General features: G+C 33.8%; 1 protein-coding gene across 3 annotated transcripts in view; it reads right to left on the minus strand.

The window, feature by feature from the left end:
- Positions 1-4221: 4221 nt before the first annotated feature.
- LOC122041083 (nuclear pore complex protein NUP54-like) overlaps positions 4222-20989 on the minus strand; it is a 29006-nt gene continuing 12238 nt past the window's right edge. The window contains exons 5-9 of one of the 3 annotated variants that reach the window (XM_042600651.1): positions 8899-8985; positions 5211-5297; positions 5024-5125; positions 4790-4939; positions 4222-4725 (exon numbers count right to left, since the gene is read on the minus strand). In XM_042600651.1, coding sequence (XP_042456585.1) covers positions 4591-4725; positions 4790-4939; positions 5024-5125; positions 5211-5297; positions 8899-8985 — 561 coding nt within the window. In that variant the 3' untranslated portion in view covers positions 4222-4590. Of the gene's footprint in view, positions 4726-4789; positions 4940-5023; positions 5126-5210; positions 5298-6299; positions 6930-8898; positions 8986-20989 lie in introns of those variants that run through there. The other 2 variants (XM_042600652.1, XM_042600653.1) reach the window with 2 other exon arrangements.

Raw genomic sequence — 20989 nt, forward strand, 5'->3', positions numbered from 1 at the left:
CTAGAGTATCAAACAACATTTACTAACTATGTCAAACATAATATGTGAATTGAAATTAGTTGGTCATATGCTCTCTGACGAGCAACATGTTCAAGCTTTGATCTGATCTCTTCCCATCAAGTGAGAGCATCTGAAAGTTAATCTGACTCACAATAATAGCATTAAGACTTGCTTTGATGTTGCTCACCATGTTGAACTTGAGGATGAGCGGCTTGGTACTGCTATGTGTTAAGGATCGTGGTCCGATTAGAAGAGGGTTGAATAGATGATCACCCTAAATTGTTCGCTCCTACTTATTTGTCAATGCACAGCGGAAATACAAAACTAATACGAATAGAAAAGTTAAAGACAATAAAGAAATGCAAACTCTAACACGTTCAGTTAACATGATTTGGAAATAAAGCTCCTACTCTATAGTTGTCTTTAAGATGGAAAATCCCTCAATCCATCAGAAGATTAATCCCCGGAACTCCAACTAGCACAATCCTCCTTGTCGATGGAGAAGCTTTACCACAAACTTGATCAAGACCTTATATTGCACTTGAGGGCTTGGAGACTCTAATTAGGGGTCAACCACATCTAAGTTTGCCACCAAAGCCAGCCACCCCCAAGCTCCATTATATAGAGCTTGAGGAAAATAGTTAAGCTATTTTTTCCATTACTAGTCAACTGGTCTCTCCATCAGTTGACTGTTGCTAGCCAATGGCTCTCTACAGAATTCGTGATTCTGTCAACGATTATCTACCAATCGATTGACATTCTTACCAGTCGACTAATCTTCACAACCAAAGGTACAGAAATATTTTGTGCCTTGGACCAGTCGACTGGCCTTCATCCCAGTCGACTGGTAAATCCTAACACTAGGATTTTTATCTTGAGTATAATCACTCAACGGTCCGGGCGCCCAGAGGAGGATAAAGTTTGCGGGATAAACTTTTGACGAGGTGTAGCCATGTCAACACACTCCAAGCGCCCAAGGGTGGTTCCAGGCACCCGAAAAACGTGCTATAAAAAGGTTTCGAACCAACAACTTCAGAACAATAATTCCGACGATTCATTCTCTTGCGCGCTGCTCTAATGACGACTCGACAATGTCGTAACACTGCTCTGATGACCAAAAGCCCGAATCTCCAAATCCCTTGCTGTCGGTAAATTGTATATTCACATTCATCTTGTAATCGAGATATCTTTTGTAATATATCGAATTATTAGTGGATTGTCCAACAAAAATGATCGACGATCACGTGCTTGAAGTAGGAGTCGTTACATACTCCGAACTAAGTAAAAAATAAAGTGTTAGTGATTCTTCTCTTTCCTTTCTTTACTGTACTTTCCGCTGCATTTACTCAATCATACTTCCGAAAAACGTAAAAAAATTACGAGCATTATTCACCCACCCTAGCGCTTTCTATCCAACACAATTGGATCTCAAGCAATCGACGAATGGTGAAAGACCAGCCAACTATGTGACAAACAACACTTCCAACAAAAGATTCAAAGGTTATAAAAGGAAGCTTGGTTGGAGGTTTGATAGTTGGTGAAATAGAGTTGGAACAATCATGTTAGAAGTCATATTTGTCAATCTCATTCTCCTTTGTAATATGGTAATCCTTGTCCATAGTTTCTCCACCTCTAGGGATTTGCAAAGGAGAAAATATAGAGGCTTTTGAGAGTGATACCTAATAAGTCATAGAAAGTGGAGTAGAAATTGAGGTCCAAACCACATTAAATTATCGTGATTGGGTTTGTTCTCTTCTCGTGTTTTTTGTTTGTTTCCACTGCATTAATCTTTCTTGTAGATCAAAACATAAATAAGAACTCTAGAGGCTATTCATCCCTCCTCTCTAGTAGACCATCTATGTACTTATAAGATTGGCAAAGATGTATTATTTGATGTTTAAGCAATATGTTTAGCAAATATGTTTGGAGGTAATAAGTCAAGTAGGTTAATATTGACCTAATACTTGACATTGGATGAAGTCTAAGTAGATTAGAGAGATTAGACACTTGGCAATCAGGAAAGCAATAAGGTGCTGACAATTGGAAACTCCAACAGGTGCTCACATTAATGAAAATCCAATAGGTACTGAAAATGGAAAATTCAATTGGCAATGGGAGTCCAAACAAATCAACATAGTTTGGATACCTGATTAATGTCAAAAGTTCAATAGATCAAAAGGATTGAGTCTCAGTAGATTAATGAGGACTGAGTGCTTGACAATAGAACTCAAGAAAGTCAATGAGGACTACTACTTGACAATTGGAGGTCCAAGCATATTAGAGAGTATTGGATGCTTAGTAAATAGTAATAGTGAAGTCCCAAAAGCATGGAGGCTTCCTGTCATGTTGAAGTCCTAAAGACATGAAGTCTCTTGGCATGAGAAAGTGTTTGTAGGTAGAGCTGATACTAGCTAAGTCTGATAAGTCCAAGTTGGCGTGTATTAGGGAGATGAGGAAGTCTCAGAAACACGGGGTCTCTTGTCGTGACACAAATTCAACATTAGTGTAGCAAAAATCAAAGTACATGCAAAGAAGCAGTTAAGTGATGAACTCAAAACCATGAGATTATGGTATGATTGAATTTAGGATTATAATAGTCCACTGATATGAATTGGCAATCGATTAATAGTTCAGCCGATTGTTGGAACGATTCAATCGATTGAGAATTCAAAATCACGAAAGTGTGGTTTGGATGAATTTAGAGTTTTAGCAATCAATTGATATTAATAGCAATCAACTTACGAAGAAATTAACTAAGCAGTTGACTCAGATAAAAAATAGAACAAATAAAATGTTTTTGTTCAATTTTGCTTGGAGACTAATTGACAAGTGTATCAACAATCAATTGAGATGGTAATATCGATCCATTGGTACCAAATCAAGAAACTAGAAAAGAGTAGTCGAATTCATACGTGCTATAGTAGAGCAGTCGATTGGTCAACAAATTCCAAATTCATGTGGAGGCTTACAAAAGTTGATTTCATAGAGGTTTTTGAAACAACATCCTTGGACAATTAATTATATTATAAATGTTGTTACAGAAGCCACCTTACCAAAGAAAAGCAAGCAATAAGTGATCAAGAGGAAGCTTCATTCTTGTAAGTGTTTATTGTGCATGTCTTGTATTTGCTATATTTATTAAATTTCATTACTTATATAATAACAGATGTCGTAAAAGCTTTCTTCCGCTTCTACAGGTGTTATGATGAGTGATCAACCTTATACATTGAAGTAAAGGGAAAAAAAACATGCCACACAATCCTTCTTAATATGTGAAGAGATGTAAATTATAGGATCAGTTTATGGTCAACCATCAAGTGGCTAGAGGATGAAAAAGATTTTTGTTTTCCAAGAACTTGCACCCGGTCGAAAATTGACCTCTTGTCTCATTATAATAAAACTATACCCTCTAATTAACTAGGTACCCCGTAGAAACTAAAATGGATATTATGATTTACTCTGTAGTTGTTATCTATCATTAGCTTGTTTGATACTTGTGTTTTATGTTGTAGCAACCTTATAAATGATAGACTAAGTAGAAATCAAAATTCTAAATCACTTAAATCTTCATGTGGTTTGTGTTTCTTCTTTTTGAGTTCGCTTTAGTTTTTTCTACTATGTACAAACTCATTGTAGATAAAACACACAAGAAAAATCGACAACAAATATTCACCCTTCCCCTTCTAGTTGCTTATCATTGGTCTTACACTTGGAGTAACAAAAATGTGCGTGAGACCTTGATCAAACATGATTCCTGACTGCCAAAAGAAAGAAGAATCATCTTCGTTCCTTTTTTTGTTAGCTTTCTCACGTATGTATAAAACGAAATTTATTTCATTTCTTAAAAGGATTGCTGATCTTTATCTTTTCAATGAATCCTTCACTGTTGGTTGTGAATGCCTGATTTTTCCAATCATTTTGACCTTGGTTCAATAGGTATAAGTGAAGCTAGATCCTCAACTTGACTTAAGTACCTCTGACTGCATTTACTGGAAGACAAATTAAAATTTGCTATAAGCATCCACAACAAATTTCCTATTGCCACGTTCCTTACTAGGAGTGACGTCCAAGCCACCACCCGAAGACCGTGACCTGCCGAATCCTTTTTAAGAATACCTCAATAATAAGAAACTAAAAACTCATGTAGCTTTTCGACTAGGCCAAAAATTCTCGAACCAAAAATGTTATAAACAAATTTAGCACAACGCAAACTACCATACAGAAACAACTAGCAGGATATCTATTATATGACAGAAAGATTGCATTTTCGCAAGGGGAATTCATAACGTACTATTTGGCTAAGATTCCAAAAAATCTTAAATAGACTAAAATGAAAATAAAAAAAAAGTAGGTGTAACAGAATCATAGTAGATAACATTCTGTTAATAGAATTACCAAAGACTTTGTCAACTCTATGTTAGAAACTTTTTGAAGTGGTCCGAAGTGAAAAATGTATTGTCAAAATAGAAGGATGTTTAGCTGAGTTGAATTAGCATACTTTCATCCTCTTCATCACTGTACAGTCTGATTTCATTTCCTTCTGCTGCCTCCTAGCAGTAAAGTCAATTTTGGGGGAACACTAAGTATAAACTATTGGATCTTCAAAATCTGCCTACCATCTTCCAACATATCCGTGCCCTCAGACATGATGATCTCCAAATCTCTCACATCTCGCTTCAAGACATTGCCCAACCTAGCAATCGCTTCATTTTCTTGTTGAAGTGCCTACCAAAAGAATAATGAAAATTATTGAAGAGGACGACAACATATGAAGCTACAAAAACCTTACCTCTTGCAAGTCACAAAGGCTTTGCTCCTGCAACTTTGCTGACCCTAGAATATGGATGGAATCTCTGAAATCACCAGAGTTAGCACGCATGCGGGTTATAGAAAGAAGATTATGTACCCTTCTCGATAACTCTGTTCCAGGACCTTTCAGCTTCAAGTGAATCAAATGCCATTTCAGTAAGAACGTTTGGGGAAAAAAAAGATTAAATAGAAGAGATTTAAACAGATGGCCTACTTGTCTTGTGATTGCAGCCAACTTCTCAGACAGTTCAGCTTCACCTTTCATCAGAGGTATCCTGTAACCCTTACTCTCCAGAGCTTCCACTATCCTCATAACCTTTCCAACATACTATGTTAGTGCAGTCACAAATATGATTATATCATTTACATTCCTATAATGAAAAGGACACAATATTTCCTACCCTCAAAAGACGCCTCAGAAGTGTTTGTTCTTTCTGTTTCAATCTTTGAATCCACTGAAAACTGTCTGCTTGAAAATGTCTTTGGAGCTGAAATAAAGCAATATAATTACAACAACCAAGTAAAGAAAGGGTAAACTGTACTAGGTGCCCTTGAAAGGTTTCAAAATTTGCACTCATCACCCTGAGGTGACACATTTCGGATAACAAGAAATAAGTCCTTATTAAATCTGGCAATATTAGCCCCCATCTGAAACAAGATTAATAGAGGCCAGCTCGTAAGTGTTATGACATGACTGAAAGGATTCAGCATTGCAATCAGCATCCTGGGGTGGCATCTTTCGGCTAACAAAAAATGAGCCTTATTCAAGGTTTTGAATCTCGACCTGTGCCGAGGTTTCGATTCCAGATCAGAACGATACGGTTTCGGTATCGTATCGTGTCGTGCCAATACGGTTTCGGTATATATATATATATATATATATATATATATAGAGTAATTATTAGATAAATATGTTTATTGTGTATAATTTAAAAATAAGTTGTATATTGATTTTATATAAATTCTCAATTATTGAACAACATAATATTGTTTGAAAAAATAATTAAATATAGTTTTCATTTAAGAAAATGGATCTAGACTTTAATTAAAATTGATACCAAGCTTGATTGATACATCATAATATGTACATTACTAATACCAAAAGGAACGACATGAATCAAATGGAAGTATTGGTTCTTGCAACATTCTGCTTAGGTCAACTCCAGAGATAAAAAAATATTATGTATAATAAGTATATAAATTAACACAAAAATACTACTTTATATATAATAATTATATAAATTAACTATTTATTAATTTAATTATTAATTTAAATAATATATATTTAAAAAATAATTTAAATAATTATGTAAAACAGTAAAAAATACAAAATAATTTTTAAAAATTATCAGAATATAAATCTGATTTTTTAGAATATTTTAAAAATTTGTTTAGAATTTTTAAATAAAATTTAAATCAATAAAACTAATTTTTCAAAATATTAATTAATATTTTTTATTTTTAATTTTTTTTATATTTTATTGGGATAATTTAATCGGAGTTTAGAAAAGTCTGTTTGAAATATCAAGTTAGAAAAATTTTCAATTAATTAAATAAATGATGGGATTTATTTTCTCACGAACTTCACAAAGAATAAAAACGCAAACACGGGCGCCGCACTGGAGGGCTCCCGCGAGCGGACACGAGGCGTCGGGCGACGCTGGAGGCAAAATCAGGTGAGGCGTCCGGCAACGCTTTCGGTGGCGCCGGAAGCATCCCGCGACGCCTCTGGCCCCGCCTGCGACGCCTTCGAATCTTCTGTAGTTCTGCGAAGATGATCGGAGGTCCCGTGACTCTTCCAGGTGAGCTTCCCTCGCCTCCGGTGAGCCTCAGCTCGCATTTAGGGCAAATTAAACTCATACCTATTCAGAGAGTGACGCTTGCTGCTACCTCGTCGCTTCGCAGCTGCCTCCCCGCTTAAAGGTTGCCTTCGTCTGCCTCGCGATTCTTGGTTGGCGATGCACGCGCGACGAACACGACGTGATTCCTCCTGTCACTACTGTGACGAACGAAATAAGGTTTCGTGCGTCAAGCAGAACGACAAATTTTGTCTGTGCCGGGCGGTATGGAACGAAATTTTGATCCTTGATCTTATTAAAGCTGGCAATATTAGCCCCGATCTGAAACAAGATTAATAGAGGTAAAGTGCAAAAATGTTATGACATGATAGAATATATAAAAAGGCAACATGTAGAATTTTTTTTTCAAAAATATTAATAACTTTTATGTTATAAGTTTTTTTTTTATAGAGTTTAGTTAGCCCTGCACCTTATAAAATTATGTATATAAATATTGAATTATTTTTGTCTTCTCTCATTATTTTTCATTGGCCTGTCACACCCAAGGCTAATGATTTTCACCCATACCACATCACTTCCCCTTAACACATTGGCACTACTCATTGAAAGGTCACTTGTCAACACTCAGCGCTAAGGTTATAATTACTTCAGAAAGAGAAATTTCAACTACACAAATGCCCCTTTGCGTCAATTACTTTGACGAATCGCCAAAGGGATACTACACCAAAGACATCATGGAAGGGATTTGGACTATTTTTGCTCACTGTTTTGCTCTAATACTACTGTTGCATGGCCATCTACACACATTGCACCTCCTCCATCCATTACACACCTAACCCTATTGAATCACCTGGGCTACTGACCACTCCATGTCACCCTTGGCTTTTTTTGCCTTGTCTTACCCCCTAAAACATACATACTCACCACCCATTACATCAACGAATTAATGTCTTTCTTCCCCCTACCCTCACTGATGTTCCTCACCACTGTGCATACTAGAACCCAAATAAAAAGATCAACATTAGCTATCTTGATAATGCTGATATGATGATGTCCTTCAGGAGAGCTGACTTTATCACAATGATTGACCAGCCAACTTCCAAGGGTAGCACAATTTGACGTTGTTGCAAGTACTTGTGTGGCTCTTCATAGGTAACACCACCACCATGGTCAGTGCTTGCAGTTGAGTCTGTCAGCTCGACTGTGCCCTTAAAGGAGAGGGAAGGCTGATGGGTAATTTGGTGATCATGAAAAAGATTGTTGATGCTAACTGCAACCCAAAAGAGATGACTAATGGGTAATTTTATCCTTATACCCCAATATCATTTTCCTCCTACCTATCACAAGGAAATCAACCTTCAATATTTTTTCCATAACAAGGAGACCACCGAAGAAGAGTAGGAATCGCTATTGGGGGAAGGGGAGGGGTGAGGATTTAACCTCTCATTTGGGTTTAGGAGTAGCTATTCATACAATCCTTCCTCCCAAACCCTGCCCTACCCCTCTTCTTATGTGGGACAGGATCAAGCCCAGCCAACATGCTCAATCTTGTCATGGGGAAGAGGGTGGGTTTCATGCAGGTTCTCATCAAGGCAGGTCAATTGCCATCCCTAAGATGGAATGCTCCTTGGGGCTAATGAAATTCGTAAGGGTTTTTGGTCGAAAGAAAATTGATCACAAAAAATGGGAACTAATTATGGGAGGTTGAGAAGCTTAAGGATCTATTTATGAATGACGGGCAAATGACTATAGATCAATTGCATGCTATAAGCTATCACTTTTAGTTACCAATTCACCCTTTGAATGCTAAAACCCCATTCTTATGTCCATCCCCTTCTACTCTAAGATGATTTGCACCCCTTCTGACACTCCCTTTTCTCTGCCATTGATAAGCCATTCTAGCTTCGTGACAACTTTATCACTCTTGCTCAAGGACGCAACATATTGGCATAAGGTGAAAGCACGCCCCTTGTTCACTAGTATCAAGTGATATGGGCCAACATTCTTAGCAAGAAAGATCAACAAAGAGTGGCATGTGCAATGGTGAACAGATTGGTGGTGGTACGTCAAGAGTAATGTATAGGAGTTTTCAAATTTTTAATTACAATCAAATTAAATATTTGCTAACATGGATGAAAATAATACACAAAAATGCTGGGTGACATTTAGTCAGTAAATGAATGATAGATCGATCAGTGTGCAGAGAACAATTTGAAATTTTTTAAAATTTCATGCATCAAAATTTTCTATGGGCACTTAGTGCAATTTACCAAAAAAATTTACTAGTTACCACAAAATTGTTGAGACTAACTAGCTTGACATTAGCTTGTGTCATTTTCAGCCTCTCAGCATCCGAAATAATAACTTCATCCTGAAGCTGCAGGAATACAAACACATTATCACAGACATTTAAAATTATATAAGATAATCATAGGAAAAATGGCATTCAAAACAGAATGATCTGAAAATTTAAAGATAATTTCAGGACAAGAAGTGATTTACTTCTTCATGATTCTTGCTTAGATATAGATCAATCATACGAATTCTTCAAATTTTATTTATAACTAAATAACATAGAAAAAGTAGATGTAAGAAAGAGAATATTTATAGGTCCATACACATCATCTAAATTCTACATAAACAATCACTATTTGATGTTGACTATGTTGACTACATAATTCTTATCCTTCATTGACCTCTTTATCTAGATTAGATCGCAAGTAATATTTAGGCCATATCTTAAAATCATTTTTAATAGTGTTTTTTTAGTATCCATAGAACTCACGACTTTAGTTTTGTCTAACTGTAAATATGGACTTAGAACTTAGAAGATGCCCATATTAACCTATTTTCTTTTATTTATAAAGTCCCAATGAAAATGCAATGTAGAGAAGCCACCCTCAAAAAAACCACAGCTCCCCTTCTAAGGCAACCTCACAATAGACCCACGGTTTGAATTGTCAGTTTACACTAAAAAACACATTGGATGATTTTTTTTTTTTTAACAGTCTAGATTTTTTCAATCAATAAAGAGTCTCATTCAATAATATTCAAAAACATTTTAATAGTGTGATTCAATGTAAACCAACTCATTTGCCTTTATCAATGTGAGGCTAGTTCACATTTTTATTGGAACTAATTTTCCAACCCATTTGCCTCGAATTTTCCAACGTGGGACTATTCCACTTTCAACTCATTCAATAATATTCATAACATTTTAATAGTTTGATTCAATGTAAATCAATGCATTTGCCTTTTTCAATACAAGGCTAGTTCACATTTTTATTGGAACTAATTTTCCAACCCATTTGCCTCGAATTTTTCAATGTGGAACTATTCCACTTTCAACTCATTCAATTTTTTCATCCCATTTAGTTCTCTTAGCAGATCCCTCGTTGGTCTTATTTTATTTTTTTATCCATCCAACATCTAACTTATTGAGTTTATAAAGAACATTAACTTGTATGATATGTTCATCAATAATTTGTTCAAAAATAAAATTTTAGTGAGCCTACCACCAAGCATACAAAATTGATCAAAAGATATAACTTGTGTGATATATAAATATCTCATGACACTAAAATATAATAATGTTAATGTTAGATAAAAAAAGCAATTGGTTTAGTGGTTTATGATACATTATTATAGTAAAAGCGATGATAATTATAAAATAGTGACATTCAACGGAAGAGTGTGATGAAATGGAGGATAAAAATTTGTAGAGAGAAATCATAGGAAGAGAGATAGAAATGTTTTACTTGATTAGATAGTTGGAGAGAAAAGAATAAAGAATGAATTCCTTGGTCATTCCTTTTGTTGATAAAAACACATTAATAAACTTAAATATAGAATTAAAAATGCAAACTTAGTGAAGAACAAAGAGGCTTTCCTTAAAATAGATGTGCCTCATTCAATAATATTTATAACATTAAACGTCATTCAATGTAAACAAATCCATTTGTCTTGAATTTACCAATGGGATTGTTACACCTTTTCATTCAAGTCATTTTTCATTTATAAATCAACCCATTTGCCTTCTTCATTGGAGCTGATATTTTTTAAAAAAAATAAAATAAAACATAATAAATATCGACCATTGAACCGGCAGTGAACCATGACCCGAACCATAACGGGCAATTCCAAATTGTAAATCTTGACCCGTTAAGGGTCAAGACTTTTGAACCATCAATTATGAAGCATAGAGTCTATCTCGTAAATGAAGCAATTAACGTTTGCAACTCCTAGGCTTGAGAAGAACTAAAAATAATAACTCATAAGTGATCTAGCAACTAGGCGGTAAATATAGTAGTGTTGTCACTGCAAAATTAAGCTCAGTGGATAATCTTATTGAAAAAGTCAATATTTGAACCTTGTAAATAAGTCCATCTGATCAATGAAATTGATTTCCCTATGCATAAAGTTAAAATAATGATTTTGAAAATAATTTATAAGGTTAAATAAGAAGTAATGAAACCTAAAATCATTCTACAAAAATAGACTATTTTAGTATCCATATAAATACCAAAAAATATTTATGTGTAAAGTAATTCTGCTCATGAAAAAAAAACTCCATCATACCTAGTCCTAAGCCTGGATAAAGGAAGGTTATGTTAGGTTGTCGGTCAACATTAAACAAAGGCACGTATTATGTATGGACCCATCAAACTATTATGTTAATGAACGTATTATAGTGTTCAAATGCAACATCTATACAAGAATCACTATATCTCAATGAGAATTTGGACATAGTATTCAATATGCAAGAGTTTTCACACCCTAAATTAGATAAGCAAATATTATAGGAATATTGATTGTCTTATATTTGGAACATGAAACATAAGAATGTTCAATGAAGGTAGTGAATACGATGAACAGAAGAAAAATTAATGTTTTATACTTCAAAGAAATAAAATGGGTATGTAAGAACGTAAAGATAAAACAAAAGAAGTAAAATAAGAAGAATGGAGTAATAATAATGGAGTAAGTACCTAAATGAGAGAAAGTAGCAATAGTTAGGAAGATATGATTATGAACTCTATAGAAAAAAAAACTATTAATACAATTAGCATATATGCATCTCAAGCATAAATAGATGAAAACATCAAAACTAAATTAGGAAAAATCTAGATAAGGTAGTATAAACAATTTCAACAAACGAGATGATTTCAATAGGAAATTTAAATGAGCTTATAGGAGTAATAAATAAGAAATATGATAAGGTGCATGGGATCATGATTTTGGACCAAAAAATGAGGAAAGAAAAATTATATTAGATTTATTGATGGCTTATGAACTTATTAACTAAATTTTTTTCAATAAGAGAGAATACCTGGCTATGTTAAAAAATGAGAATAATAAGTTGCAAATTGACTTTCTTATATTCAAGAAAAGAGATTCAAAAAATTGTAAAGTTATCCTTTGAGAAAACTTAACCACCCAACATAAATTAATGTTATTAAATATGTGCCTCAAGAATAGTAGCAATAAAAGAAAAACGTGCATTGTTCCTAAGATCAAATAATGGAAGTTAAAGGATGGAAAGCAAAGTATTTTTAAGGAGAAGGTAAAAGCACGAGTATATGGAGAAATACATGGCAACTTAACTCGACATGAGATAAGATGACATCAAATTTGAATACGGTGGCCAAGAGCATAATCGCCTTAACTCGACTTAACCCGCCAAATAAAAAATTTTAGAGGTGGAATGAGAAAGTTCAAGAGTGGCGAAAAAATAAATAAACTATAAGTTATTATACACTTGTAAAAACTAAGAAAATATTGGTACAATGGACTTCTAGTTTAGGGTTTTAATGTTTGATCAATACATTTGAATAAGTATCAGAGGGAGATTATTAGAACAATCTACCTTCAATCATTATTAACTAAGAGTTAATAAGTGTAAAATCCAAACAAGCTAAAAGTGCCAAGCTGCTTGGTAGTCGGTGTAAGTCCTGGCAGGTCACAAGAGACTACATGTTAGATAAGATGGGAAATCCTAGAGAAATGAACTCTAGGTAGGTGTGATGTCAAAGCAGGTCAAAGGAGACCGAATACTTGGCAAGGTAAAAGTCCTAGCAAGTTGTAGGAAACCCTTAAAGAGTGAAATCTAGGTAGGTGTAAACTTCAAATAGGTCAAAGGGAGGTCGGATGTTTGGCAAGAGAGAAGTCCTAAAGAAGAAAACTTTAGTCAAATATGGAAGCCCTAGAGGTTGGGCAAGTAGAAGTCCTAATAGTGAGGTTGGGCAAGTGGAACTCATGGCATTATAAGGTTGGGCAATAAGTGAAATCCTAGAGGTGAAGAGTCTTTAAGCAAGGAGAAATTCTAGTACGTCGATTAAGATACTAGACAAAGTTAAAATTCTACAAAGTCAAAGTTGACTCATGGATGAATTAGTTAAATAAATTGTTCATGGAATTTTGAACTAAAGGTTCTGTAGCTCAACTAGTTAGCACATGTCTTGTTTGCAAGAGGTCACAAATTCAAATCCTAAGTTTGCAGAAAGTTATTTTTGTTTTATTTTAATTTTCAATCACTTGAAAAAATATTCTAGTCAACCAAAAGGATTAGAGAAAAAAGATGATCAAAAAAGGTGTTTGGTAGACCGAACGGATCAAACGATCAAAAAAAATAAATGACTTGGAAGAATAGGTCTAAACTCACGACCAAGATCTTGATTTACAAGAGGATCGGTTCATCGAAAAACTTTTATAAAAGGTTTCCGAGCATATCTCGAAAAAAAGAACTCAACATTCATTTTTACATCCAAAGCTATCAATGACTCTACTGTTAGTGAGATCTAAGAAGTGTCAAGACGAGTGCTGCTACATTCAGAGTTTTTAGAAGGGATCAAATTCTATAAAGACTAATTTCCAATATCGTTATATTTTTAAAACCTTTTGTATTGTGCTAATGTTATAAAGATAGGACTAGTAAAAGTTTTTTCCACTTACAAAGAATTTTTGAAAAGGAGAAAGATAATTACTCGTGCTAGAGATATAGGTCGTGGAATAGGAACTTGGGAGCTACAGAACCAAGTAAATCCTGGTATTCTCATTGTGGTTTATTTTTTATTATTTGCATTGTATATTTCCACTACATACTAAATTGTAGATAAGCACAATTGACAAAAAAGTGATGAAATAAACAACACGCTCCATCCTACAATTGTATCAGAGCAGGTCGCTTTGAAGAGGCTTTACTCTCATTCAAGCAATAAAATTAGCAGAATCAGTTTGAAATTCAATTTTTTTATTTTTTAACTTTAGTGGTTTGTTTTTGTTCTGTTCTTTTTATTGTAAAAGAATAGGAGGATGGAAGTGTTAGTATTAGCCCTAGTACCAATTATGAGATGATTGTAAATGACACATTATGGTATCATATATCATTATTAATAAAAGGCAAAGTTGGTTATTATATTTATTTCAATTCAGTGCCAATTGAATAAGTATAATAATGTCTTTGGGTAGTAGGTTCTTATCTACAATATATCAATTGGTTGAATTGATAGTGAGATATTGTAAAGAACACTACTCTTAACTATTCCTAGTCAAGCATTAATATACAAGGACAATATTAATGTGTTGAGACTAGTATGTAGGTCAACGGATGACTTGATCTCACAAATCATGGATATGAGATACAGGTTGACACATGGGTATATATTAGAGAATATATACTGAATGACCCGCCATGAGAATGTTTCATGGATCGTTATATGAGTGTCATAAACATTCTTATGTGACTATTGGTATGAATAGTCCTTTGACCTAAAGTCACTACGGTTCCCTACATAAGGAGTTGTGTACTTTGGTATCGACAAACGTCATCTGTAACAAGGTGGACAATAAAGTCGATCACTGGGTATGCAATGAATTATGCGGAGGGATGTAAGTGATGTAGATGGGATCTATCCCTTCCATATGACGGAAGCGATATCTGTGGACCCCTTGATTAGTAGGACACAAGAAAACATGGTCATGCGCAAATGAGTCAATATGAGATATTGAGCTTATTTGATTGAGTGTGTCTACTTAGAGATCAAGAAACACAAAGGTTGATAAGAGGATGACACGATCTATGCCTCATTGATCAACCTGGATATCAAGGATAGAGGGACCAAGTCATACAAGATAATAGCCACGGAGAGGTTAGGTCGGATCTCGACTTTCTCGTCACTTGGGTAGCAATGATGTCTTACTAAATGTCACTCATTGCTTATGTATTTAAATGTTGATTTAGATACATTGTCAACGTCAACCTATTGGGGCACACTAAAAGAACAAATAGATTTGGAGATAGGTTCATATGATGAATCATTGGAATTGGACTTATTGAGTTAGACTCAATTGGATCTAATTGTTGGATTAAGTCCAATTCAAACTGGACTCAAGGAGTTAATTCAAATTAATGAAATGTAATTCATTGAATTTGAATTGTATGAGATTAATTGAGTAAGACTCGATTGAATTAGACTTGAGTTAGACTCAAGTGAATTGGACTTGAGTTAGACTCAAGTGAGGAGACTTGAGTTAGACTCAAGTGAGGCTTAATGAAGAAATTCATTGAATTTCGAATTCACTGAATCATGTCATTTAATTTTCGAAATTTAAATTTAAAATGAGAGGTTTTCAAATGTGTCCTTAATGGAGAGTGAATGATCATTAAGGCTCATTAATGGAATTAATGCACATTAAGTGTTTTCATTGGATGAAAATACTTAAGTCATTTTTCCTCTCATTTTTTGTAACTTCTTCATTTTTGGCTTCTTCCTCTTCCTCTCCTCTCCTCTTGGCCGAAACCTTCTCAAGGTTACTAGCACAACCTTAGGTGGTTTCATCTCCATCTTGTGAGTTTGTGAGACAAACGAACGCTTGTTTGTGTGGATACCATAGAGGCGCGAACATGAGATCGTGCTGTGATCCGAACTGTCGGGAGTCCGTGAACACGCTACAAAGGTATAATACTATCATGTTAGAAAGCTTAGTATATGTAGTAATTTCTTTTTCCCTTCGCATGGATCTTCTGGAGGAACTAGTATTTTCCGCTGCGCGTTTGCGTGTTTAGCGCATCTAGTTCCTTATAGGAAGTACAACTCAAACTCGGCTACAACATTAACGAACCATGACTATCCGAAATGGAGAATTTCAATTATTGAAGGTCGAAAATGGAATATTTCATCAAGGTAAATTTTAAAGATTGAGTCATTCTGATGAGAAGCTTTAAACCACCAAAAGACAAGGCAAAGTTGTAAGAAAAGTCAATACACAAAGGATCAGATTCAAAGGCAAACGATAAGGTAATTAATCTATTAATTAATAATAGAGGATTAGGGCCATCGGATTAGGTCTGTCAGGTTGGCCTGCCTTGCTAAACAATTTAAGTAGGTTAGATTGAGACTTTATTAATTCATTTTAAGACGGATTCAAATGGGTCGACCTGCCTGGCCCGCGACCTACGTCGGTTGATCGACCCATGGTGGGCTCCGAGTTGGCCCGTGGTTTGAGAAAAAAAATCTTCTAAAATTTAAAACTAAAATGGAAAAGCCCAATGGTCTCGTGAGCTTGAGTCATCTAATCCACGATCCAAACTTAAACATTTCAACATTGTCTATTTTTTTTTGTTAATTTTTGGGTGAGCTCATACGTTGGTGCACCTAACTAGCAACCCGCCTTGGGTTGGGTTGGGGATTTCCCAACCCGCCAAGATGGCGGGTCGGCCCGCCTTGTTATATGATAGGTTTTTGGTGGATCGATCGATAATGTGTCTAACGATATCTTGTGCATAATAGGTATATTCAAAAATGCATTAAATCTATAGATGAGATTAATCGAGATACATGAGAATCCATTGAAACTAGAACAAAAACACAAAGGAGGATCTAGAAGAGGAAGTTGAGATCAACAGAGCATCTACCTTATCAGAAAAAGAAAAGGATGAACCAGAATCTACATCACCAAGAATTAAGGAGAGAACTGCCGAGAACTTCACAAGTATAACTTTGTCTATTAAAAATAAAGATAAAATAATATGTTTTCTGTGCAAAGAAATAGGACACTATAAGAATAAATGTCCTCCTACTTGAAGAAAACTCTTGCACAACCCTTAGTGAAGGAGGTATCATTAACTGACGTCAAAAGAGTAAGGAACATGTAATGTGCTTTAAGTGCAAGAAGATGGGTCATTATAAAAATTAATGTCCATGGAGGAGATCTAAAGATAAGCAAGAAGCTCAAATCCACAAAGAGTATCCAAGGTAACCTCTAAGATAACAAAATTCAATTCTTATGTAAATCCACTTATGACAATAATTATGATTTTGAAAAATCTATGTTAGTAAATTAGATAATTTGATAGTTTATAATGCTTTGTATGTTCTCATAGATTAAATTCAAACTACTTTAAAAAAAATGAAAATAAAATTTTAAATAATGGTAAATTAAATGATTTAAATTTTAAAGTTTTAAATTTTAGAAAATCAAAAAACAGAAAAATAGAAATTAAATTTAAAAACAAAAAAAAAACAGAAATTAAATTTTAAAACAAAAAAATCATAATTTAAATTACAGATAAAAAGAAAATAAAAATTTAAATTTCAGAAAATCAGAAATATAAATTTCAGAAAAACAGAAATTAAAATTTAAGAAAAAAAAAATTTACACACAAAAAATCATAATTTAAATTTCAAAAAATTAAATAATCAGAATTTAAACTCTAGAAAATTGAAAACTTCGATAAAAGATAATATTTTAAAAAATTAAATTGAAAGCTTAGATAAGACTTTTAGAAAATTTACTGGTCCAAGGCACAACCTAAACTTAGGTCATAAGGCCAAAAATAATAAAGGACTAGAAAATAAATCCAAATAAATAAATAACCTTATACCAACCTATTAAAAGTTCCATTTGATTATGGAACAAAACCAAAGTCTAGGAATAATAATAATAAGGTAATAAGGGAGGATATCGCTAGAATTAAAGCTTTCAAGTGGCATAAACAAGTCATTAAGACAATATCTAGGTAATCCCTAGTGAATATGTAGTAAACCAAAGAGCCCAAATAGATATTGGGTTCCCAAGGATTTAATTCTTTCACACAAAATATAATATGTCAACTAAATGGGTGGTTAACCCAATCATAAAATCATGCCTTACAAATGAAATATTTAATCTACTGAAATTAACATATAAAAATAAATTAAAAATATGTCAAAGCACATTCAAGGAAATCACACACAATGTGTCAAATTGTGTATTTGATGCATTATTAAAAACCAACGAATAGATCATATTCCGATTCTATGCATACTTATGTGCATTGTATTGAATGCTATACTTGTCATGTCATGTTATACAAGTTTGTTATTTATATATGCATGACATGTCAAACATGTCAGATTTTATCTTTCACTATACAAATGCGTAAAAAAATTTATTAGAACCTCAATTTATTAAGTCAATTCTAAATTATATTATAGCAAAAAGTGATATCGCTCACCCCAAGCAACCCACTATTGCCGACCCACGGCAAGATATAGTCAGGAAAATCACAGGAGACATTTTGTCATAACGCAACGGCCATTTGTATGGGGAGATCAAGCACTCAACGAGATATTTTGCACCCGCTTGAAGTAAACACTCATGTAGGCACCAACTACGTCAACCAGTATAAGTAATTTTTAAAAAAATTATACATGAAACATGCATTTAATACTCATGCGTTTCATTAACTCTGTGAAATTAAGGATAAATGATATTATTTGACTTCCTAAGTAAGATAATCAAAATTCACCCCGAATAGAAAGAATTTGACACATCTTGAAAAATATTTTCTTAAAAATTATTTTCAAAAATAGTCATTGACATAATAATATCTAAATGATTTGTTATGAACATAGTTGTCAAAAACGCAAAGCGCAAAAAAGCGCTCAAGGGTCTTGGGGCTTAAAGCGCAAAGCAAAACGAGGGCTTTACGGAAAAAAAACGTAATAAACAAAAGGGCTATTATATCTATTTAAAAACTTTCAAAATGTCTTTGAAAATCCAAATAACCATAAACAAAATATTCTTTGATGAAATTGTACATTATTGAAAATTAAAAGTCTTTGAAAATATGATACATGAAATATCAAATATCAAAATAATCATCTTCTTCGTCTTCATTGTCCAAATTTATGTCATCAGCTCCATCGCTTGATTTGTATCCATCAGTATCTTCTTCTTCAGTCATCATCAAGATTAATTTCTTCATTTACAAGACTAGTTTGAGCTGAAAACTGCTTTCTTTTTGCTAATGCAGATGATGATGTCTCTTTTGAAGAAGACACATTTCGAGATTGAAAGTCATATGCACTTTCACCAATCCCAGATGCTCGTGCTACATCACTCCAACGCAAATCTTCACCTTCAAAGACAAAATCATTATCATTGTCTTTATCACTGTCATCCAATTTTCCCAACAACCATTCATTACTATCATCTATCTCTGACAAAGCAATAGGATCAATCTTATCTCGCATGTCATATCTTCTCCTCAAATCTCTATTGTACTTGATATATATCAAATCATTCAATCGTTGTTGAGATAACCTATTTCTTTTCTTAGAATGTATCTACAAAAAAAAATTAAAAAGTAAAAGGTTAAGTTCATAATATAAATTTTAATATGTATTAAAAAAAAAATCCAACCTACATGTTCAAAAACACTCTAATTACATTCACAACATGAAGAAGAGCATGTGAGGTTTAAAATCTTCATTGCAAATGTTTTTAATTCAGGTGTTGATGCACCATAAGAAGACCACTAATCAGCTTGAAAAACAAAAACATATAAATTATAAGATTAACTTTATTACCATCCAATATTGATATTGCACAATATATTATTTATATATTTACCTAGTGATTTTAAAGTTCTTTATCGAACAGTCATTGGCAAATCAAAAAGTCCTTCTGCTTTCTTGTATTTTTCTAATTGATTCGTTATCTTATCTTGCAAATCCTCACCTCTCATCAATCTAGATATGCACTTGCACAAACCCTCCATCACTTTTGTATCATTTTCTGTGTCAGGGTTTGAGTAAAAACACTCTGGATTCAAGAAATATCCGGCTGCGTGCAAAGGTCGATGGAGTTGAATGTTCCATCTTTTGTCAATGAATTCAAAAATGCTACGATATTTCTCTTCATTATTGTTAAATGGCACAGCGATAGCCTCTTTGGCCCTATCTATTGACTCATAAATATAACTCATATGAGACTTTTTTTCACCGTCTACCAGCCGTAATACTTTCACTAATGGACCACCAACCTTTAATGCAAAAATCATATTTTTCCAAAAAGAAGGCATCAATATCACTTCTGCTACACGTTTTCCTGCTGCCTCCTTAGACAATCGACTATTTGCCCACTTTTCAGATGTAAACATCTTTCTCAGATTTGCTTGTTGTACATGAAACCGCTTTAAAGTCAAAAAAGCGGTTGCGAAACGTGTCTTACCATGTCTCACTGTCCAATAAACTCTCTCATCATGCTCAATACTTATGGTTTGTTGTAAATATAACCATTAACCATCAACGCTCGTTCATATAATTTTCTTAGATGAGGAATTTTGAATATATCATCGAGCAACAAATCTAAACAATGAGCTGCACAAGGAGTCCAGTACAAGTGTGGAAATCGGTTTTCCAAAAGACGGCCTGAAAAAACAAATAAATTTAGTAAAAAAATATTAAAAATATAATTCAATTATAATTGAAAGTAATAAAAATTTAAAATATTATCTGCACTAACATTGCAACTTACATTATCTGTTACAATCTGAACCACATTTTTTTCTCCAATGCGATACACAAATTTAGAAAGTAACTCAAACATCTTGTGCACTGTGTGAGAATAGCCTGAAGCATCAACTAATTCGACAAATACACTTCCTTTGGGACCATTTACCAAAAAATTTATAAGAGTCCTACCCTTTTTATCAGTTCATCCATCTGCCATGATTGTGCACCCAAACTTAGCATGATCTTCTTCATGGGATTTGAGAAGCGAATTCGTATTTGCCAACTCCTTTTTCAAATACTTAACCCTTACTTCATGATATGATGGAGGTTTCATCCCCGATCCAAATTGTCCAATAGCTTCAATACAAAGCTCAAAAGAATCATATTTAACAACATTGAAGGGAATTCCAACATCATACATCCATCTTACAAATTTCTCAACTGCAATATCATTTTAATTTTTTGCACGTCTTTGTTTGACAATTTCATCGGCATCTTTCATAAAATAAAGGTTAATAGGTTCAGTTTGTTTACACTTTTTACCTTGGACCATAGGATGGTTGTTTGAATCGAATATTGGTCGTTTCCCTTTCACTTTAGTTT

Source organism: Zingiber officinale, chromosome 2A, assembly GCF_018446385.1.
Source record: "Zingiber officinale cultivar Zhangliang chromosome 2A, Zo_v1.1, whole genome shotgun sequence".
Classification (NCBI taxonomy): domain Eukaryota; kingdom Viridiplantae; phylum Streptophyta; class Magnoliopsida; order Zingiberales; family Zingiberaceae; genus Zingiber; species Zingiber officinale.